This window comes from Perna viridis, chromosome 2, assembly GCF_037379345.1.
Source record: "Perna viridis isolate PV_CMFRI_1.1 ecotype Kerala chromosome 2, ASM3737934v1, whole genome shotgun sequence".
NCBI lineage: Eukaryota > Metazoa > Mollusca > Bivalvia > Mytilida > Mytilidae > Perna > Perna viridis.
The window spans coordinates 43659666-43684954 of NC_142446.1; the positions used below are offsets into that span (position 1 = coordinate 43659666).

The window sequence follows — 25289 nt, forward strand, 5'->3', positions numbered from 1 at the left end:
CTATTGTTCTTTCCTTACAATTCGCAAAAATGTTTTAGATAAAATGTGAAGAAAAGTGCCAAATAGGAAGTGTCCATAAAAAATTGTTAAAATCAATAGTCAATTGCATTTTGTTTAATACATACAGTTAGAGGCTAGCTGTCCAAAAACTATTCCTGTTTCTGCATGTATGTAGACAATTTGGTCAAAGGTAACCACGAAAGACGCTGCACAAAAAATAGAAGGCAGATGGAGAACGAACTACACGCGCAAACCAAGTGAAAAACGCATAGCTATTAGCTATATAGCTAATCCGAAATCAACATTGAAAAATGGCAGCATTGACAAGGTGCACAAATAATAAATTTTCGATTTTACGATCAAGAGTCACAGGACTTTGTTTTTAAAAGTCGGATTTTGTTCGTTTGCAACTATAATTCAAAATTGATTGCACCATTTTTAATGAAATTTAATAAGTATATGTTATTTATTTTGATTGATGAAAGTTTCATTTGTTTCATTAATTTCTGATTTTCCTTTTTCAAGTTACGGGACTTTCTCCCACTTACCATGAATTTACTTTTAATTTTGGTCTGCAAGTTACGGGAATTTCTTCCACTTACCATGAATTTACTTTTAATTTTGGTCTGCAAGGTACGGGAATTTCTCCCACTTACCATGAATTCACTTTTAATTTTGGTCTGCAAGTTACGGGACTTTTTCCCAATTAGCATGAATTTACTTTTAATTTTGGTCTGAATCTTATTTCTGTCAAACATGTATCCAAAATCAGATTTATAAGTTTTAATTAACGTGCCCAGGGTATCAAGCTGTGCCCTTTGAAGTATTCATTTTAATAGTTACATGTAATATCGTTACGAATACATTAAAAGAACAAAAAAAAACGAAGGAACTCAATGCATGACAAGTACCGAAATCTTAAATTATCATTCCTTTGAGATTTCAGTACTTCCGTGCATCATCCTCCCACGTCAGGGTTTTGCGTCCACCTCCGCTCCGAGCGAATGTCGTGCATTGATCCTCCGATACTTCGTTGTTCCCTTGAAGAAATGTCACGTTTAAAACGAAGTCTAATATAAGTTTTTTTTCCAAATATTATATAATTTACATCTACAATTTTGTTCAAGTAGTGCTTGATTTCAATAGAATTGATTATGAGTAGCGTATCAAAGTAAATCAGCTTTGAAAAATGATAGCATTTTTATACATGAAAAATCTTGAAAATAATTTACACCATTCAAGGGACGTTACAAGCTAGTGTGTTTTACCATAACATATTATTTTTTAAATTGTTCTATGTGTACAATAAAAAAAATATAAAATCAAGTTATCACAAACATGCACATTAGAGATATAATTAGAGACGGATGTGTATCACCTATCTAGACTACGTTATTTTGTTTTATTTCATTTTATTCGATTTTATACGACCGCAGAATAATGTCGTCGTATATTTGTATGTCGTCGTCGTCCACAGACACTTGGTTTTCGGGCGATAAGTTGAGTATTTAATTTAGTTGGTTGATCTTTGAAAAAATTATAATTAGGTTGAAAACTCCAAAAGGAAGGTTGGTATTGATTTTGGGGGTTATGGCCACAACCTTTTTGGAATTGGGGTAAAAAAAAGGGGCCTTAAACATTTTTATAACTCCAATAAAAGCATAGGGATGACTGTGATTTGTTCCATAATATTTTATACCACAATGGTCAAACTTTGATTGATTTTTTGGGGTAAAGACTTTCTTTAACTTTTCAAAAATTAGGGGCCAAAAAGTTTGTTTATTTCTAGTCTGATTTCGAATATTTTTTAACATTAGATTTCTCATAGGAATCAATGCCTGCGTTTTTCAATCAGATTTCAGATATCTTTTACTGTTTTCAAATTATCAGGGGCCAAAGGGCACCACGCCCCTAAAATGGATATTTTAAAATTTTTGGTGCGATTTTGAATTTTTTTTTTTATTGGATTCCATATGGAAATCCGTGCCTACAACAAGAGCTTTAAGAAGTGTGCTTACCAAATTATTCTTATCATTTAATGTTCTTGACATGAGGTACAATGTGGTCCATGAATGCACCCTGAAGCACACCTTTATACTTAAATTGAATTCAAAACTATTGTGCAATGAACTGTAAGTCCCTGTGTTCTAAAATTGTGTCCACACTTTTCTCAATTGAACAGAGCTACGGCCTCATCATGCTGCACTCGGAGAAGCTCTTTATTTTTTTTTTATATCATTTTATTACTTAAATCTGCATTAGCTGCCAAATTTGTTCAGTTTTGATTCTACTGAATTTTGCTGATTCAATGAAATAAGTTAGTAGTAATGCAGTTGAAGCAATAAATGTCGATAATACCTACAGAATATTGTGAAAACAACGTGTTTTTTTTTTTATCAGAGAAGATCGATAGCTCTGATCTAATCATTTTTTTCGCCATTACTTCCGAAGATTGCCGACAGGACATTCACCTGGGTTAAAATATTTAACCTTTGTAAAAAAAAATAACAATACGGGATACACAGGTAAGCACGTGTTTTGTTTTCATTTCATTTCATCTACTTCTTGATTAGTTTTCAATAAATAATGACCATATTTGCGCGACATTATATCACAATAGGTATATTTCAAAAGGATCCTAGCGTTATATTCGAACTTTTTCTTTTACGGCTAGAGTCCGTCGGTCTCCCTTACCGTTGAATAACCACTTCCGCTTTGCTATCAGATTTGTTATTAAAGAAGCGACCTTTACAACACATGCGAGGATTAAGGTCACCAGTTGCACATACATACGAATTTATCTAGGTCGATTTTTTGTCTTACAAGACAATAAATATATAGACACCTATTTCATATATTTAATGCATTTTATTTGTGGATATCGAATAAAGTTATACAGGAAAAGTACAATTTAATAGTAATAATTTAATGTTAAGGCATATTTCAACAGAAACAAAAATTTACAAAAATGACAGCTAATGCAGCTTTAATTTTCGGTGATAATTTTGATGTTGGAGTTGTCTCGCTTTTCTTTCATATGCTCAACAGATCGGAGTCCATTAAAGAGTAGAAAAGGTCGTTCTTGGATTACAGTTTGGTCATACTTTTAAGTGAACACTCCGAAGAACAGACATTGTACCGACGATTGGAATGAAGAGCATTCATAAATGGGAAGTATTCAGAACCGGAAAGTATTCCAAATTAGAAAAAAAATCCAAATTGGACAGGGACTCATTTACTTTCAAGAGTGGAAGGTCCTTGAATTTTAGAAGTTTCAAATAATGTTGTAAATATCACCCCCCCCCCCCCACGATCAAATGCAAAGGGTTGAATTTTACGGGACTTATATATTGTAGGAAAATGAAGTTTTAAAGGTCAAAGGTAATAAATAAAGGGTCCTAAACTGATCAGAAATTACTAGTTTTTACTCCTGACTTAAAAATATTGACCAAACCAAAGACGATATAAAGAATAAAGTAAACAAAAGCAGCAAGTAAATAAAAAAATGGACTGATCTACCATTATTTTCATATTATACCAAATTATGCAATTTAACATGTTGGGGTAAGCGTAATCGGAACCCCAAGAAAACAAAACAAAATTTACTTTTATTGAAGTTTGGTTTCACCGATATATATCTTCCACCTTCTTCCCGACCAGTATAAATGGCCTAGCATTTCATCATTTATGTATGTGTGTTATAATAAAATGCTTCGCGGAGCGCAGATAGATAGACACACAGAGGTCGAACAGATGGAGCAAATATGGACACAAAATATAAGAACTTGATACAGCTCTAATTTTTTTTTGCGATTCAACATTTGACACAAATTAAATGGAAAATAAAAAGGACTTTACATTAATAAGAAAAGTTTAATGAAAATTGCTTGAAGTGTTTTTGAATTTATTGTGCAATTATGGTAAATCCCCCTTATAATAATTCGAAAACAGAAGATCAGAAATTTATAACAAATGAAAGGAACCTTACATAAGTAAGAATACACTATTTTCTAAAGTTTCATAAAAATGAGTGCAATCACTACTGAGTATAATCCGAAAACTGTGAAATTTCCCTATGTTATTAACAAAATCCATTGACTGAAAATCGTAAAATCGGACATTTTCAAAAAAAAAAGGAAAGGCAGCTTACATCAATATAAATAAAGGAATGTTGCATGGACGAAAACAGAAAATCTCATTTTTTGTACGAATAAAGTTCCATAACTCAAACTTTGAAAATTGGAAATTAAAAAAAAATCGGCATGTCTGTAGAAAGAAACCATTCACCGAATTTTACAAAAATTGGTGACAGCATTTTTCAGTCATTGAGCATAAACGATGGACGGACGGATACCGGTATACCACAATATGTCCCGTCTAGAAAAAATCAATTCCCTCTACGTCAAATTCGAAATTGTGATATTGAAATTTAAAATTAATTTTACTGTTCGATTTTGGTCAGTTTTCCTACATAAAGCGATATACATTGTACTATCGTGCAACCACTGTTTATTCTTCTCTTGTTTCTCACTACCTTGTTATTAACTACGACCGATCATATTTTGACTTAACGTCATACTTAATTTGAAACTTTGAAAATGCTGATGAAATGAAATATTTAAATTATACACCTAAAAACTCGTGTAATATAACTTATATTTCAGTGAAACTATGCATATTTTCAAAATAAAAAGCTTTGCCGAGCGCAAAATGTTACGACCGCAGCCAATTGAAACATGTTTACTTAGGACAAGTGTCGACACAATATTATTTTTTGACACACTAACACATGGGGACTTACAGCTCATTGTGTACACAACGACTGGTAAAAGTGCTAGCATACTTCTTAACTCCCTTGTAAAGAGGACTAATTTACAAAAACAATTAATCAAAATCAGATGATATTTTCAAAAAATAGTCTTCCAAAAAATGATTTTTTTATCCTTTGATCCCATGTTACTCAAAAGCAATGAAGAATATTTTAGTTTTGATTGAAAAATGGAATGAATCCAATGATTTTTTTTAAATAGTCATTTTTTTGTGTAGCCCTTGGTCCTTTATATCTCAAAAACCGTAAGAGCTATCTGAAATCTGGTAATATAATACAGGTTTTATTAAAAGGTATCCAATACAAAAATTTCAAAATTGGACCAAAAATTAAAAAGTTTATTTTTAGGGTGTGGCCCTACTTTGGTCCCATTTAGACTTAAAATGCTGTTAAATCTGTTTATTATTCTTAACAAAGAATTTTAAGAGAAACAAATTTTAAAGAAATTTCAAAATTGAATGAGAAATAAACCTTCAACATCAATTTTAAATAAACACCTATTTACCCCCTTTGGTCACTTTTTTGGCAGAACGGTAATGACCAGTGACCCCATTTTAAGTAGAAAGCTTTCTCTGGCAGAAAGCAGCAACATTTTAAAATTTCATGACATTTGGTTCGTTATAACCTAATTAAGTTATCGCACGGAAACGAAATATTAACGACGACGACAGCATCATAGCATAATACGACCGCAGTTTTTGATGTCGTATAAAACACCTTTTTTCTCATTTGACCCACTGCTTATTACTAACAATGTTGGTTCTGTTACTGCTTTCAATAATCTTTTTGGCTTATTGTGAGGGATTTTATTCCATTGATATTGTGCCTAACACTATAATAAACATATCAGTAACATAATATGCTCCGGCCCTCTTCAAAAGTATTCCTCATTTTCAGAGGCTTATATGTATAATGTTAACATACATACAAAAAATTTATTTTTGCTTTGAAAGTTTAGGTACTTTTGGAGCGGACTGGAGCATATAGGTATCTGTAAATAGTGTTGTTGTTTTTCTATATTTTTTTTTTATTGGGATAGGATTTATATAGGCTATGACTGTTATACAATGCCCTTGGATTATATCAATAAAATGTTTGAAATTGAAAACTAACACGTGACATGGTGCTGTTTACAATTCATCTCAATTCTCTCGAGAACATCCTACATGTTTTATTTGAAATGGCTAGTTTTAACACAATTGTTTAACTCGCTGTTTTTTGTTTGTTTGCTTGTTTGTTTGTTTGTTTTTGTTTGTTGTTTTGTTTTTTTTTATGGAACATTAGTTTATACAGGGGCGGATCCAGACACTTTGGAGCAGAGGGGTGCCAGCCGGTGTTCCTCAGAAATAGGGGAGGTGCTAGGACATTATTTACCATTTAAAACATAGAGTACTCACGACAGGTCTATAGTTATTCTTATAATCCTCTAAAGGCATATTACACGGAATTTAACAAAGAAAGATTTTTTGCAAATATAACATTTATTTCAACATTCACATTGAATCAAAACTATTTACACGACATCTTTCATACAACACTGAATATCCCTGAAACAGGTGATTTGTCCTGAAAGTATACAGTGAATATCACTCAAAAAATGCTGAAAAGTTAACATAAAAGTCCCCTATCATATTCATGCAATAGTTCACTACTATGGGCCATATGGCGCTTTTGATGAACACCTGTGCCTCTGTTTCACATACATTCTAAATTAAACTTAACAAAATTGGTTAACTACTCATAGGTTTCGTTAACATAACAATACAACTGCAAAACTGCCAGTTTTTTTTACAGTCTGCTATTATATAGATAAGAGAATATGTAATGCCATAACTTCATAAAAATATTCATATATCACGTGACAATAATAATGATAATATGTAAAGGTCATACCACAAATTGTATTCATTTTTGTGACTTAAAAAACATGTTAAGACATTTGGAAGTAAAATCATTTCCTGGCCATTCTCAATAGTATAAATTTTCTCAGCTGCCATTTTGAGCAATCTGACCAGTTTATCAACACTCTAAGTTTCACCTGAAAAGAAAATCAACAATGTCTTTCGCACATCTTTTGCTTATTATCCAATTCTGTCTTTTCTTTTTTTTTTCTTATTTACACTCTACTTTGTCTAAAAACAACATCAATAAAGGGTAATAATCACATATCTTAACCATTCATTGCGAATGGCGGCCATCTTGAATGTTACATTTAGTGTTTACACTGTCATTGTCTATGTGTCTGTTTATTAACTAGTCAGTTCAGATCTATACATTAACATAAAATTTCCAACTATTATGTATTGAGTCCTGTCAGGACAATAGTTTGGACCTCATTTTGGGACAAACTGAGCTGTGAATTTTAACTATCTCTTCTAAATGCTCCTTCTCTTGCTGAAGTCGTTCTATCTCTTGCATTAACAAATCTTGCTTATTTTCTAGCTTCTCTGTCTCCTATAAAATAAAAAAGCAACTTGTATTCTATTCTTCAATGTCAGTAAATTACAAATCACCATTTCAAAACACCATCCTTCAATACTTTCTAAACATTTTTGCTAAAACACTCATTCAGTACACACAGTTAAACTTTTAAAGTATATTTTACACATCCGAATATTTTGTTGCCATTCTGTTGAAGTAATAAAACTTTTAATGGATCAGCCGTTCTGTGTATTTTACGTACCGATTCAAACATAGCTTTAAAAATGATACACTTTAAATAATTGGTAATACTTACGCCTTCTAGAGTTTCGGCGAGTTTTCTCTTTCTAGATCTACATTTCTGTGCAGCAAGTTTGTTCTTATATCTTCTTTCTTTTCTCCTTTCTTCTTCTTCTTGTGTTAGCTATGGTTATAAAATGACGTTGTTATTATTACACAAAATAAATTAATTCGTCTTCAATCAATACAAAACATGACAAATATAATGGTAGTATTAGTCATCCTCAAAGAGTGGTGGATACTGGGGGCCGGAGGACCGCTACCTCCCCCCCCCCCACCCTTTTACAAAAAAAAATGTTGAAAATTTGTGTGTGTTAAATCATGAAAAACACTCACTTCGTGATCCTCACCGGTGATCCTGTCAAGAATTTTTTTTGCCCCCCCCTTACCTTAAACTCTAGATCCGCCACTGTCAAAGTCCTTCAGTATTAAACCAAATACTTGATGCAGAACTAAACAAATGCATTTGATTCAATTCAAGTTTTTTCCACTTTTTTTAAGTTCTTTTCTTAAATTTGTTTGTTTGTTTGTTGGGGTTTAACGTCCGAGCAGCAATATTTCAGCTATATTCAGACAATGAACATGAAATGGATGATAAAATGAACATGAAATGATAAAAAAAAGGATGGGTCACAAGGACAACAGGGTCGACAAATTTTGATTGCCACTAGAAAAAGGGGGGATGGGTAAGGTCGGGCAATTTAGCCTCCTGTGGCGGAGCGCAAAGGTTCCTACTCCTATCGAATACCACAGCAGGGTTCTTTAACGTGCGAGGAACGTGGCATCTTTCCCAACACGGTGCACCACTATGGTTTGCGGTCAGGTTTTCCGTATTATAGCCTGACAACCCCAGCATGTAACATGCCAGGGGTACCCCATTCCACCACCTGGGGCACACATTCCAGTTGCTCTGTGGGCAGAGCGCCTAACCCCCGGCTAGGTTTCTGAGCACTATTTAGTCGCCTTTTACGACAAGCTTAGCGCTGCTGCAGGCCTATTCTTTTAAACACCCGGACCTGCACGGGGATCTTTTCTTAAAGGCGGGGGAGATTATTACTATAGTTAATATACAAGTAGATTATGACTTGTCGTTTATGATATCTAAATGGTTATGTATTAAACAGTCAAATTCATAAATGCCTATTATATCAAAGGATTGCTTCAATGTTTTCTTTCTCAATATTTATTCAAGCATAGGACACAAAAGATCTTGTACACAAATATATACTAAGGTTAACACACTTTTTGTCACTTGGTATAAGTTTTGTCACCTGAGACTTCGAACTAAATTTTGGTCTTTAGCTACGTGGGTATCTTATGCATAATATGTTTACAAAATATTTTTTCTAAGCCCCAAAGGCATTGGCTTAGATTCAAGTGCTTAAATAACTTACATTCATTATATACACATACCACTGTTAGTCTTAATGTTTTTGGTCAATAGGTTAAACCAAGGCAAATTTTAAAAGTTTACAAAAACGGTGTATCGGATTGTTCATCGCGCAAGGTATTTGTTTGATTAACCCCCTGCAAAACTTTCATAGTACTCATTATAGTGTGTTAACTTTAATATCCATTGATCTGGATTGCTTTATAACTTTTACATGAAAAAAATGGCAAAATTCATTGATGTTGGGGAACAAATTCGCAAGCTATTCACAACATAAAATTATACTTGTATATGTATATATATATATATATATATATATATATATATATATATATATATATATATATATATATATATATATATATATATATATATATATATATATATATATATATATATATATATATATTAACCTTTTCTGGTTCGGGGTCCTTGAATTCTACTTGTAAATCTTCTTTTCCTTCTGCCATTCTCCTCAGCTTAATCTTCATTTTTACTTCTTCTTTAATCAGTGGGGTTATTGGGAAATCTACATCTTCAATTTCCTGTAGTACAAAATCGGACGGCTCTTGATATTCCAGAGTTGTTGCAGCTGGTGGGAATTGGAAAATTGTAGAGCTACACGTGGAGTCTCCACTTAAAAGACTTTCAGCACTGTTAATGCAATTTGGACTTTCCTGTCCATAGAATGATTCTGTTGTTTCTAGAAAATAGACAAAACAATACTTTAGCTTTTGTGTGAATGCATGGGTAATATCAATGGAGGTGTGATTTCTAACTGTTAGCATGCATATTTCCTTACCCATTTTGTTCTGTTTATATAACCATGGGTTATGGATTAAGTTCGCACTATCTTTCATACATATTTCGAATCGTTCATCCTTCCCTCTCGTCATTTTAGATTCTGTTTTGGTCTGTTTTTTTTTGCGCTAACTTTTTGTTGTCTATTCCTGTCTTTATTTTACAAGGTTACTACTGTCGTTGTGTCGGGGGGGGTTGTGTTGTCATTCAATAGTCATGTATATCCCTTAACAGTTGGTCATCCGGCAAATATTTTTAGGAAGTGACGATCTAAAGTTAAAAGAAAGAAAAGGTCTGAAAATAGCACAGAGAATGCAGTGAATCAGTGAATAGAAGTGTTAAGGTCGGAGTCCGAGTCCAAGTCAATTTGCTTAGTTGGTTTAAATGTTACGAATGAAAGTTTTATAGTTATCTTTCTTAATTCCTTTCTAAATTTATTCAATAAAGGTAACAACACAATTACCAAACACTAATCCAATTTATAATCAAGTCAATTCCAAAATAAATCTGGCAAAGCAGATATTACACCACCGGAGCAGCTGGTACAGCAATGTTCCTGACTTGGTACAGGCATTTCAAACGAAATGGTGGGTTAAATCTAGGTTATACAGCGCGATAAACAAGTCTTACCATCTTCTCCAATGGTGACCATGTTTCCAACTTCAAGTTCATCTTCTGGTGTAAAGTTATCTGCTTCTAGAAAGTCGATACCTTCTGTGTATCCCTCCATTGGTCTGAGTGTTTGTCTGTCTTGCAACAAAAACTGATTTAAATCAACGTCAGTTCCCAAAACCATATCTAATATATCTCCTTGTGTTTGTCTAACCATTGCTGCTGTGAATAGATGAACCCACCGTTAGAGTGTACTGTGTTAAAGAAAAGGTAACTTATATATCATTTACTGATGTAGATGATCGTTTTCTTAGTTATTGATTATGGATGATAACCTGATGTTTGAATCTGTAGATGATTACATGCTTTTTAGTGCATTCCTGGTTTGAAGCCAAATAGAATTACTTGGATGTTTCTTATTAACCTTCAACTCTTAACTCTTCCGTTTCCTCTGTATTAGAGTTCACATTGTAAATAAAAGCTAGCTAGTTCCCTCCCACACAGTGGTTGACATGATGACAGACAGGCTTTATATACTTAATATGCTATTATTCTATTAAATGTTGCGTATTTAAGCAAATTTTAAGCACTATTGACCACAATATACCACAAGGTTTTTAAAGAATGAACTGAACAAGTGAAGTCCGATATATTACCCTTTCCAAATTTTTGAAATACTTATTGTATACATAGTAATCGAACCTGATTCAATGAATATTAACTACCCTGTATTGTTCAGACTACTTATCTCCCGTTATCGATCTTAGATACACTGTTTACGTGAACGTAAACAATCTACTTTGTTTATTTATTTATTTTCATGTCAACCCCTTATTTCAATTACGTTCAAGCAATTTTTAAATACACCGACGAATTCTATACAAGAAAAGCTGTGGAGCTCCGAATGAGATATTTTATGTTAAAACGCATCATTTACAAGTTAATTATTGGCTAGGATTCAATTAAAACATTACCCACCCGATCTCTAATCGCCGCTTTTTTTTTTGTGCATTATTTATTCGAGATACATTTTGTATGTCAGTTTATTCTATACATCAAACACGGTACACTCCTCAATAATTGTTTGTTTGTTTTTAAATGCTGAGTAAGCACCAGGGTAGCGATAAGTGTAAACAAATGTAAACAAACCAGATTTTGTTTAAAATTTCATTTGATGCACATACATTTTATATTTTTTTTATATAAAATAATAAACTTTTCATGCAAGGTCTATGATTAATTTTGAATCAGAAATAATTTCACGTAAAAAATATGTCATTTTCGTCATCTTAAAATTAGTTTACACAGCTTCAGCTTTTTTATTAAAAATATAATGAAAACTCATTAAACATTTTTACCTACCTAAAGTTGTAATTTTGAATCAAAACTACTATCCAACAAAAAAAATATTCATCATAAACTATCACGTGAAAACATTACTCTGTGTTGTGAAATACCTTGCGAATTCCGTTTACAGATCTTAGCCATAGAAATAATAACAACATGGATCGGTAAAATCATTTATATACTAGGTGACCGGCTTTTCTATTTTTAGAAGAATCGATATCACATGACAACTTATGACGTCAAATATCTGGTTACCTGTTCATTCATTCGTAAAAATACAAAAGACAGGTGCCTGTGATGAGCTTTAACATTAATTGAATTTTAATTAAAGACGCAGTCTATGAATAATATATATTAGAATTGCTTTAGTGAATCGAAGACAGTGATTAATATTTAAATATGTGTGGATAAATTATGATTATTTTCTGATGAAATACTTCAAATAGTTTTACATGTAAACAAACTACAAATCTCCACGTGTATAATATTTGCAAACAAATGGCCACGATGTCGTATCTTGAGTCATTTTGTCATTTATTACTCATTATTATCTACCCCTTTTACATAGACAAGGCCAGAAAGTATGTCGAGGTCGAATGTTGCGAAATCAGACACACGAGGATGGAGCGGAAATGATTTTTTTTTTTCAAAATTTGTGGTTTTTTGTGGGATAGTAGTGATAGATTTTCTCGCAATAAATCTTATAATGAATTCGTAAAACGAGAATACGTGCATCGTGGTCAAATGAACTAAGTTATAAATTCATTCAATCTGATTTCTGACTATAAGCAAAAGAAGGGAATTACCATTTGTTTTTATGTGGGCAGGATTGAAAAAAAATAGGAAAAAATAAAAAGGCATGATCTATTATCATTCTCATACTTTTGTTTATATTTTAAAAAATGACGCTAATTGCGCCAAAGAAAAAAGGCTGGACCTATATTTGCTCAAAATAAAAAGGCAGGATAGAAAATTTCATCCTAGCACCCCAACAAACACACATAGAAGTCAAATAGTTAGTCTAATATGCATTTGATGAATAGGGATAATTGTCATGTTATGATTTGTTTCTGTTAACGAACAAATTCTTACTACATTTCGTTCAAAAATTTATTTTCGGAATCAGATGAATATTTTAGATACGCGTAAAATAGAGTATAACTACGAGTGGTTGATAGTAATAATAAGAATAAGTCGCCATGGTCTGAATAAAAATGAGGATAAATTATATTATATCACGTGTATGAGATCTTGTTAATTTGAACTATGCATACATGCCTTTACACTATCCCGTTCCAAACTAGTACTTGCTACTTTTGCGCCATGTACTTATACACGGAAATTAAATGACTCTCGAAACCATGAATACAGACACTGCACAAATGGAGTAGAAATGATAAAGTAGAAAGGTGTGACGTATTCAAAGGAAGCTGTATATGTATACTCCACTGCAGATTCTGGCCCTCCAGTTTTTTCGAGCAAAAAATTGTTACATTGAAGGAAAATCACTGAAGCGTGGTAGCACCCCCTCCCCCAACTCTTATGTTAGTCAATGCGCCCTCCCGTTCATCAATTCCAGTATTTGCCCCGATAAATATTTTCAATGTTACAGAAAATAATAAGCTCTTAGTACATTTATCATTGACTATGAGTATGATTGTAAATATTTACAATATAGAATTTATCAAATGACCTGCATTTAGGACAGGTCAAGTTGTAGTCATCAAATTATCTCTTGTTCAGTTGTAATTTAATATATTGATAGTACAAACTGTGAACCTCTCTTGATCTAGAATGAGTATTGAAGTGTAGACGAATACATATACATCCTGCATATACATGTACATACTCTTTTATTATCTCCATAAACAACAGTGGCGGATATAGAGGTGGTGCAGGGAGTTGGCACCCACCATTTTATTGGAAAATTTGTCATTTTCATGTGTCAAATTAACAAAAAATGACAAACAATGTCATAGCATCCCCTTTTTCTGAGGAAGATTCGCTGGTGCCCCCTTTTCAAAGTGTCTGGATCCGGCCCTGAACAGAGGGTTACAATCAGCCTACTAGTCTTTACTTATAATTTAAGTTCAAGTCAATTAGGTGAAGGTTGACACTTACAACTCTTACTACCTTATAATACAGTGTAAGCCCTATAAAATCTCTGTTTTTCGAATCTGTCTACCATTACTAATGGCAACTGGTTTTTTTTTCAAACAGATCTAATAAATACTTCACCTTTCTTTTTTAATCTTTGTGTACAAGCTGGTAAATTTGACTATCATATCTCTGTATTAGAGGAATTAAAGAATATATATATATATATATATATTGGCAAAATATTGTTTAAAATCCCCAAGTGCTTCCACTGCAAGTTTACTTATTTAGTACTAAGCTCAGAATTATCAAAGGCAATGGTTAATTAAGTTAGGATATACATGTATATGGTTTGACGATACTCCTGATTGTGAATCAAAGAAAGCAGCATGTTATGAACTATGACGTTTTTGATACAGAAAAAATTAAAAAGGAAATTTCACTAAAACACTCGGTGCCGTTCAGTACTTCAAACATGATATACAACATACAAAAAATTATCTTCCGATATGAAACGCAATACATTACCAAGTAACGTGTAAAGTGAAGTACATGTACATGTACATCTACAACAAATGATGTAAATTCAGAAACTATCATTGACCAATGCATTTTCTAATATATAATGCACTTGCAAATTGATATAAGCACATTTCTGTTTTCATCATTAATTATCATCTCAAGTTCAATTATACAGTAAAACACGATGTATTCATAATAATAGACATTTTTGAACGTGTAGGCGTTATGAGTGGCAAGAGTTGATTGATAACCAAATTAACGCAACAAATTGAATAATTTCCAACTGAAAATTCGTATCAACCATGTTTCGCAGATTCTGAAATTATGAATGATTTCAAATTGACTAGCATGTCCTTTGTTTCAAATTCTTTCAAAGTCGATCTAGATCGAATTAAAAAACCGAACGCAGGATTATCCATTGCCATGGAAAGACATAATGAAAATAAAAAAGACCCTTGCTTTCATGTGCAAACAAAAATTCTCAACGCGGAGTGCACTCGCAGTCAATGACGGACGGACAGACGGAAAGTATGGTTTCATATATCCCGTTATATATATCTTACTCGATACCATTAGAGGTTGTCCTATTCAGTTACATCTCATGTGCTAATGTTCGAGCTCTAGATTTACTTACGAGGTAGTATCACTCGGTTAACGGAAGTTATATTTTCATATAGCCTATATGGCCGAGTTGTCTAGAGCGTTGGACTCAGTGCAGGCGGTGTTGCCATAGATGTCAGAGAAGAGAAGGGGTTCGAACCCCGCTGAGGGAGCGACCATATTTGCATCGCAAATTTGCAACCTCGCATCGATTCCCGAGTTGGGGTGTAGTTTAGACTTGATTACATATGTTGAAATAATGAACTCGTATTTTATTTTTATTTTTCTTAAATATGAACATGCGTATTGGTTATAATCATAGCTCTTTGTAGGTGGTAAAACTAAATAAATAGAAATGATCATTTCAAATATCGGTCTAATAAAGACTGATTCATAAAAATGTGCAACCTAGAAAATTCTTCACCTAATTCTTGAACCAAGTTAATATTCGAAAGACAACCAATAAAAACTCTACGAACACATCGACACATACACGCTGTCATTTCTATAAATACATTCCAGGGATTTCCAAGATTCGTAAGTAGTCACATGCTTCTGTTTACTAGGTGAAGGTCAAATACCTGAGTATAATTCAAAATAAAACGATGCCGTTTAAAAATTTGTTGTACTTTAATACTAAATCTTTCAAGAATGATTTCTTACACTAAGAAAAGGTGAATTTAATAACAATTAATTATCATGTTCATATATTCTATCAAAAGGATGTAGTTAAATAGTTGTAATATCGTAATCCGGGTGGGGGGTGGGGCAGTGGGAGGGGTTGGAATACTATTTAGGAAAATATAATTATTTTTCCTATATTGTTTTGTTTTTGTTCGTTTGTTTGAAAGGCTGAAACGTCTGTAAATAAATAATTTGCAAAAGTCCCGACATTTTATCAAATCAACCCAATCGACAACACCTGACCTATTCCAAATCATTCATGTTATTTGCAAACACAATTTTCAAGGTCATTCAAAGAAGTAATCCATGATACTACTAGCCCACACCTTAAAAAGAACATGCACATGCATACCTGTATTTTTTTCCAACAGTTGAACAGCGAGTACTATACTCAGTATAGTTTGTTTATAAATGGTACGAGCAAAGGGGCCACGTTGTACTTAAATCAGCATCCATCCGTTTTTTTTTCAGTTGGGGTTGGGGGTTACACGCTGTAAAATTAGTACGGATATACAGCCAGAGGTTTTATTCCAATCATTCATATATATGCTATGCATTTGGTTCAAAACAGTAATCAAGGGAACCAAGATTCAAGCGGAAATCGAAAGAATGTAATCCAGGGACAAAGACCAGGCATGGAAAACAGACAATCACAACTGAGAACATACATAAACAGTAATCAAGGGAACCAAGATTCAAGCGGAAATCGAAAGAATGTAATCCAGGGACAAAGACCAGGCATGGAAAACAGACAATCACAACAGAGAACATATATAAACAGTAATCAAGGGAACCAAGATTCAAGCGGAAATCGAAAGAATGTAATCCAGGGACAAAGACCAGGCATGGAAAACAGACAATCACAACAGAAAACATATATAGTAGCTAAAATAATACATATAGAGTAACAAAAGCAAGTGAGCAACTCGAACTTCACAAAAAATTGGGAGCATGGACCAGGTGCACAAGTAGGGTAAGCGTAATCAGCTTTTCTAGAAACACCCGTCGAGTTCGGCTCATAAAAATTCAAGTCCGGGGTAGACGAATGAGGAAAGGAAAACTGACACGTTAAACAAATCATGAGGTTCCCTATCCCCATGAGATTTTAGCCATGAATGTAAAACTGTATCATTTAAACCCCTCTATATTGACGATTGTTTCGATAAGCTCGAAGTCTCATTGCGTTCCTTGCTTCCGTCCGTTTTAAGCTCGTTTGAATGCATGTGATGAGATGAAGCTATTAACATTTTCGTTATAATTGGTTTGTTTGTTTGTTTTGTTTTTATTTTTTATGCCGATGAATTGCCTCCATAAAAGTCAAAAACAGACCATTAAGAGTAAATATACATTTTGACCCCAAAGAAATACCTAATTTCTTATTATTTATCTTAGAAACAAACGATCTTCCATAACTACATATGCATTCTGATTATTATAAAATTTATTTAAAACGGACAGGTCTCTTTTATTGTCTTTAGCATAAGATTTTGTATTGTTTGAAACTGTTAGTAAGGAATTTACCAAATGTTTACTTACAAATCCTGAAAAATGATCTTAGGCCATCTACAGTTTGGAGCTAACCTCACAGTTTTATTCTTAACACTTATGGGAACATTAATTCTTTGTAAATGTGATAGAAATATCTTACCTATAAATGCATTCATTCAGTATAATTCTCCGTCCACAACTTTTGATGAATAAGAATATGCGCTAGTTCAGTGTTTTGCCAGTTTTCCAAAGTAGCACAATGGACAGAAAAGTTTCTTAAATTTTGGTTCTTTATATACAGACATATATATACTAGTGATATATCGGATAGTAAGTTCAATAGAGTGTAATCTGAATGGAAACAGACGATTTTTGCATTTTTCTAAATATGGAAATATTGTTCCACTGGGCGGTGGCTAGAGCACTATCCATTGATCGGGGTAACTGTTTACCTCTTGCCTTTAAAGGAGTCGTTTCTGGTTCAACGAAATCTATAAAAGGCAAGTGCGGCATAATATCAACAACGTCTCACTTTTTGAACCTGAATTACATATCCATATATGGAATTATTACCTTTAATCAAACAGCTTTTTAGGTCCCGGACAAAGGGGAGATAACTGAAAGGTATTATGGATACTAATACTGCATTGCTAACACACACTTAATCAATTGATCAATAAAATGTTAACCGACTTGTTAGATATTTTATATATCAATCAAATGCAATCTAAAAGTTCTCAGCGATATTACTAAGTCATTAGACGGTATAATGCAATGAAATACATACAGGGGCGTAGCTAGGCCTGTTTTATTTGTACGCAAAATTACGGCGAGGGGTCTTTGAGGGGGGGGTCGCTCAAGGCCCCCAGTGAGTCATTGCATAAAACCTTTATTTCATCTTTAAAATTTGTGTTTTTATTTTTGTTACTTTTTCCGAAAGTACGCAACTGCGTATTTACGTATAGGCAGATACGCCCCTGACATAAATATCGTCATCCCAGTCGTTTTATTTATTTCGATAGCGAGTGATTTATTTGATTCTAATAGGGCTTGTTTTTTCGTATTTTTGAAAAGACGCAGCCTTTAAGTTGCATGAAATGTTGGTCTTGAGTTTATCACTTTTAAAAAGTCGCGGATATTGTTATCGACTTCTTGCACTAGTAATTTCAGTACATTTGCTTATAATGTGTATAATTATATATTACTACCTTATACTGCTGATCGATGCCGTAAACTTCATACGAGATCAAAATGTACCTCTTTAATATCATACACGTGTTTTCCACGTGTGTTTATTCTTGTATGAAAATAATCCAAAGTTAAGCACTAGATCAGGAAAATAGACGAACAAAACAAAGTATATATGGATAATAAAAGTTCTTCTGATCTCCCTCTCTTTCTCAATGTTTGTGTGTGTGTGTGTTTTATATATCACTAGCAGTATTGTCCGATTATTTTGGATTTCTCATGGTCCATTTTCCATTTACATGTGGTCGTATTTTATCTGTATTTGCGTATCTTAAGTACAAAAAAAATCATTCCGTGTCATGGGAAAACTATTGCATGTACATGTCCATTTAAAGAAGTAAGAATGTTACACAACAGCTCAAAAGCAGCTGTAGTGAAGATGACGGCTTACTTGAGGGCCGCTAATTTACATTTTTTCACAAACGTAGATTATAATTTGTGTCATTTGTCCGGAAACGTAATTCAAATGAATCACAATTAATCATTTTTCTCAGAAAAAGCATGTTGTAATAGATCTGTGGCATTTCTTACACATACGATGAATTTAAAACCACAAAAAATGATTTTGGTTGACAGAAACTACATACGTATTTATTAAAAATATTCATTCAAAAATTCAAACCGTACACTTCACCTCACCTTTCCTCTTCTTGCCCACTGTCACATAAGATCCAGATACACTGTCTCCACTTGTGTCTGTCATTTGCTGCCATGCTTGCTGACGCCCAACTACTCCATCCCAGTTTTGATCTCTCTTGCTCAGTAGTCCTCCTCCATGTTGTTTTAGGCCGACCAACCTTTCGTTTTCCTTCAGGATGCCACTTCAATACTGTTGCACATATTCTGGTGTTGTTCACTCTGAGTACATGTCCAATCCATCTTCATCTCCTGTGTGCTATTGTATCACTTGTTTTTGATGTTCTTGTCCTGCGGTGTAGTTCTTCATCTGTTTTTTTTCTTTTCTGGCCGTCCTATCCTTTCTATTTGTTTTGGGTATCTGTTCCGAAATGCATCAAGTTTCTACTTGTCTCGCTCTGTTGTTTTCCAGGTGTCACTTCCACATGTAAGGACTGGCACAACTAATCTGTTGAATAATTTGACCTTTGTTTGGATGGAAAATTTTAAGGAACTCCAAATTTTCTTTAACCGCCTGAATTGTACTTTGGCTTTTCCTAGTCTGTTGGTGATGTCATCATTGCAGCCTTCAGCTGATGTTACAATACATCCTGGCTACTCAAGATCTTTCCATGATCGTCCTTTAGTGTTGATGTTGTTGTTTTTCTCTCATTACTAAGCACTATTTTAATCTCATACACTGTTTTTAAACAGCAGTCCGCCTAAGAATCATGCAATTTTCACAGAAAGTGATTTATTGATGTCAGATATTTTATCCAAATTGACTTTAAATCAGTTGGATATATAAGAAAAACAATGAAAAAAATGAAAAATGTTTTCACTGTTACCATAGCAACAACCACTCCTTAGCAACCACCAATTTAGGGCTTAATAATCACAAAAATGTCACAATTTGAATGTATTTTTCTATATCTAATGGTAGATATTTACCAAACTAAATATTTATATTAATGAAGTGTATCTTATGGAAAACAATTTACAATAAAGTACAAAGCAATCTGATTGGTTTAGATCTGGTTACCATAGCAACCAAAATTCTTAATTTTTGACAATTTGAAATATACAAAAATAGGCTATGTTCAGATCTGTCTTCACGCTACTCTTTATCTCTAATTCTATTCTGCTATATTTAGTTCTAGGTTTTCCTTCAACCTGCTGTTGTTGATCTGGTGTTTCAACTGCTTCCTTTCATCCACAAGCTTCGATGATTCTTTACTTATCCATGGTTTTAGACCCTATTTCTTCTCTTCAAGTTGTGGTCTTTTGCGTCTCGATGTAGCCTTTTCCCATGATTTCTAGATGTTTTCTACTGAATCAATTTCGTCTCGTACTTGGAAACCCATTTTTAGTTCAACATAGAAAGACATTCTTTTCTCTGGTTGTTGAAGTTTGGTGGTATCATATTTCATTTTATTATTTTCTTTCTGTTGCTTCTGTATTTTCAACTTTATTCTGATCTTACAACATATGAGTTTGTGGTCGCTGCTTGCGGCTGCTTCTCTCATTGCCCTTATGTCCAGACATGACATTCTATGTTGCTTTGAGATGAGCATCATACCTTTCAACCTCAATGAAAATATGGCTTGACTAAAAAGCATTCCAAATTCAAGTTAATCTATATTTTATTATAAATATTACAATGTATTCACTGTGAACAAAATAATGATGATGATGATGATTAGTATAATGATTAAACAACAACAGCGTAATGATAATAAAACTGTTGTTCAATAATAATTGTAATTAAAAGTAATTAAAGAACGAAAACGGTAATAAAAATGGCAAAACAAAAACAATTAAAAAATGATAACGATGATAAAAATATTAATGATGATGATAAAAACAGTCAGGGCTCTGGGTGGTGTTTCCGAAGTTATCTTTGGATTAAGACTGTCCTATGTCTACCTTATGGCACGTCTTTGTCTATAAGCTCTCTTATAGCTTATGGGATGTAGGGCATTTTTCGTCCAACTTTAGAACACGTAATTAGGTGTCTTAATATAATCCTATACTCATCCTACCTTTTTAGCGGCGTTTTGGTTACATTTCTGTTCCAGTTGAATAAAATGCACTTCTTAATATCGACTTCATTTAAAACAAATACGTAATTGCACCTCCGAAAATTTGGATTTCGCATTTTTGCTCATTTTTTTAAGTGATGAACGCACGTTTCGTTTGCGTGGAGAAATTATGCATGATTTTTTACTTTTTCACAACACGATGCCACTACAAATTCAATTATTTTATTCAGAACAAATTGTTTTCCATTTTGAATAATACCACTCTTCAATGCCATCTTTACATTACATTTGATATCATGCATAAACAAAACATCTAAATATAAATATAGCATCTTAGTAGGCAATCGGTTTCGTCCCATGGTAAATGTTCATGTCATTAATTTCCATAAAAAAGTAAACACCTTTATTTCATTTCATATAAAATGAAAAAAAATATATTTAGGTCTCACTAACCATTTCTAACGTTTCCATTACTTTACATGTTAAAATTAATTTTCAAAGTTTCACTGTGAATTCCCAGAACAAATGATATCTTAAAGTTGTATACCATTGCGAAGCTTGGAATACGATGGTCTTAGAAATTCTTCACAAAATTTACTTGAAAAAATAATACTGAAAATCCACATTTTTACCTTTTCTGCTTACTGACAGCCTGGAGGCAAATCACTCACATATGTAAACAATATTCATACACCATTGTTGTAGTAAATTACAAATATGATTTCAAAGCAAACATTTTCAGCTTTATTTTGTTTACTTTTGATCAGAATACACACAAATAATGCACTTACAATCCATAGATCTAGGTTCAGTGTGTTTTTGGTACTACATAGGGGTTGTGGCCATTTGACCCGGAAGTGATCAGTGAGACCTTAAGATATTTTATGAGTTTTACGTTTTTTTTCCTTTTTTACATTTTATGAAAGCTTGTGGTATTGCGAGTCTAATAAGACAAAAACTGTCAAAATCAGACATAGGATTATACAAAGAAATGGTCATTTTTAACTGATATATTTAATGTGTCATAGTTTCCCTTTCCTCGTTTGTCTACCCCGGAATTGACTTTTTATGAGCAACTCGGCGGGTGCTTCTAGAAAAGCAGAGAACGCTTACCTTACCGGTACATCTGGTCCATACTCCCAGTTTTTAGTGGAGTCCGAGTTGCTCATTTGCTTTTGTTACTTTGTATGTATGATTTTAGTTACTTCATGTTCTTTGTTGCGTTTGTCTGTTTTCCATGTCTCGTCTATGTCCCTGGATTACATTCTTTTGATTACCGCTATAACCTTGGTTCCCTTGCTTGTTCTTTATATCATGCCCCTCAGTGATATGTTACCTATATTACTTAAAATGTCAATTTTAGCTAACTTGTCATACTAACTTGATATCTATTATAATTCAAGAAGTTTATAAGTAAATATCATTGATCATTATGAAAAAGGACAGATTTCAACAACTTAGAATATCGTTCAATATTAACATGGATTTTTATAAAATTTTAGAAACACGTAGAACAATGTTTAAATTTAAAGTATCAAATGATTTAAAAAAATACATAGTGTTTATTAAATTATTTCTCTTGTCACAAGGTCATAAAAATCCAAATGATTTAGTTGGTCTTATTAGTATTATTTTTATAAAGTGTTTTGTCGAAGCCAATTTGAATCGCTCTTTCTTTTAGAAATTTGTTAGCTTTACATATTAATTCTGACTATTTTTATCAACAACAGCTTCTCAAAATCATCTCTGTGATTAGGAAGACCTTTTTGATAATAACAGTAATAATAGTACCGGTGTCATTTTAATTCAGTATATTAAAGAGTAATCAAGGGAACCAAGGTTATAGCGGTAATCAAAAGAATGTATTCCAGGGACAAAGACAAGACATGGAAAACAGACATACACAACAAAGAACATAAAGTAACTAAAATCATACATACAAAAACAAAATATACTTATGGAACTTAAGCAAATGAAAAGGTCTTATTAAACTACGATCAAGTTGATATTCTTCACAAATCTTTGGAGTGTTGTTTATGAGTTATGCCACTTTCTAACCAACCAGTGCCATGTTGATTTTAAATACTTATAAGAAATTTGAAAGTATGATTACATGTATTACTAATTGCTGGAGTAAGAGGTACATTTGATATTTCGAACGAGCCATTGAACGTTGCTTTGTTGAAACGAGGAAAACACCATCTATACATAGCAAATGGGAACCATAAATCTTTTTACAAGATTTATGATTAACTCGGCAGGTATTTCTAGAATAGTAGAGGCAACTTATCCAACTCCCAATGTGTATACAGTCTGCGTTTGTTTCTATGTGTGTGTTATTTTGGTTACTTCACGTTCTGTCTTGTTTTTGTCTATTTCCTTGTCTAGTTTACATACTTGATTTATGTTCTTAAATTACGGCTCTAATCTTGGTTCCCTCGTTTGCCCTTTAAAATATATTTTGAGGATTGTTTACGTATTTGTGTCATCGTTTTTGATTTTTTAATGGCGTTTTATTATACACAATATCTCGATTCTTTCAAAGTAACACCAATTAAAGCGATATAAGGAGAGAAAACAAAACCATACATCAACAAATCACATACATCATAACTGATCAGAAGTAAACAAAATGAGAAGAAACATTAAATGACTTCTCTATAAATAACCGAAATTCAGAAATAAAATCATTCCTTTTGTTTAATCAGTAATCAAAGTTCGAATTTACCTGGATTCTTCATCATCGGTGTACCACATATATTAAAAAACGTCGGATCGATTCCTTCTCTTACTGATATCCTAAGACAAAATATCGATTTCTGAGATGATTGAATACTTTGATAATTATCTTAAATCTACATTTATTTATTGCATTTTATTTAATACGTCTAACTATCAATGATTGATATTCTAGTGAAAGGTAAGTATGATGTAAACAACTTCTAATGCGACTTAGTCCGATTTAAATGATTTTTCATTCGTAAATGCAATACATCAACGAACAGTTCTTTTGTCTAGTTCTTATTATAGACATGTTTCAAATGAAACCTTTCGAAATCGTCTTTATACTTGGTACATTTGATATACAATGCAGTACAAATCAGATTTCAAAATCCTCTAGAACTCACTGAGATATTATGATAAGTTTTAGGATTAACCTAAATTTGTCTGGATTTCTGGTAAGATATTGAATCATTTTAGATACTATAGCAATTATAATTATATTTATCTGTAAAACGATTAAAACAAGTCGTGAAAATGAAAAAATGAAAAAAAAATAATAGTAAATTGTTTAAAGAGTAATCAAGGGAACCAAGGTTATAGCGGTAATCAAAAGAATGTAATCCTGGGACAAAGACCAGACATGGAAAACAGACATACACAACAAAGAACATGAAGTAACCAAAACCATACATACAAAGCAACAAAAGTAAATGAGCAACTCGGACTCCACTAAAAACTAGGAGCATGGACCAGGTGCACCGGTAGGGTAAGCGTCCTCTGCTTTTCTAGAAACACGCGCCTGTTTTTTTTTTATTGTTCCCAAACCAACACATGGATTGAACTCAGTGAAAACCTCTCTTTTTAATACATTATAAACGTACAATTAACACATTGTTAACATGTGATATTTCGGATCATTTGAAATAGACATAATAACAAATTACTTCATTTTGTACAATGTTAACTTGTTTCAGCATTTGAAACACGTGTATGTATGGCATACCGAAATTTGAAATATGTATATCATCAGTATTTTTGTATTTTTGCCTACATTAACTTTCATTGAAAAATCAGATATTTCAAGATAAAAAAAACTACTTTGTACTAGTTGCTTATTTTAAAGATGTTTTTTTATTGTTCCCAAACCAACAAATGGATTGAACTTTGTGAAAACCTCTCTTTTTAATACATTATAAACGTACTATTAACACATTTTATGTAGTTACCAAATAACCATAAGACGTTGTGAAAAGGTCGCCCCTCGAATTCTGTAGTAGCTTAATAATCGTTCTTTTTAATGATGACTTTGTATTGAACAAATCCATGTTCTGCTTTGCTTTACATTCTTTGTTTTTCTTGAATATCCTGGAATTTAGAGGTTGAACTACCATTATTTCTATGACATGTCTTAGAAAAAATTAACTGTATTGATTTTTTTTAGATCATAACGTTGTTCAAATCACAAGTTCTGTTTTACTTCAGTTTGCCTGCTCAAATAGAACGGTTGCAGTTTAAATTTTGATATACATATAAGTAAAATCAGTAGAAAGGCATCTCAGCAGTAAACATT

At 32.7% G+C, this 25289-nt stretch overlaps 1 protein-coding gene across 8 annotated transcripts; it reads right to left on the reverse strand.

Moving 5' to 3' along the window:
- Nucleotides 1–6290: 6290 nt before the first annotated feature.
- On the reverse strand, nt 6291–17366 carry LOC148625234 (uncharacterized). 8 transcript variants are annotated; one of them, XM_088568629.1, is made up of 5 exons: nt 17251–17366; nt 10371–10574; nt 9353–9642; nt 7566–7673; nt 6291–7282 (listed from the first exon to the last, which is right to left on the reverse strand). In XM_088568629.1, exons 1-5 carry the CDS (start codon nt 17264–17266, stop codon nt 7142–7144), a joined length of 759 nt encoding a protein of 252 aa, XP_088424755.1. In that variant the 5' UTR covers nt 17267–17366; the 3' UTR covers nt 6291–7141. The 8 variants fall into 8 exon arrangements, with proteins under 8 accessions (XP_088424755.1, XP_088424753.1, XP_088424756.1 ...); XM_088568627.1 differs by lacking the exon at nt 17251–17366 and adding an exon at nt 11810–11948; XM_088568630.1 differs by lacking the exon at nt 17251–17366 and adding an exon at nt 11715–11873.
- Between the last annotated feature and the right edge of the window lie 7923 nt (nt 17367–25289).

Coding starts and splice junctions, on each gene's coding strand:
- LOC148625234 (XM_088568627.1), bottom strand. CDS start 11,873: ATGATTTTACCGATCCATGTTGTTATTATTTCTATGGCTAAGATCTGT. Junction 7,674..9,352: donor AGGACCCCGAACCAGAAAAG/GTTAATATATAT, acceptor TTATAACCATAG/CTAACACAAGAAGAAGAAGA. Junction 7,283..7,565: donor TCGCCGAAACTCTAGAAGGC/GTAAGTATTACC, acceptor TTTATTTTATAG/GAGACAGAGAAGCTAGAAAA.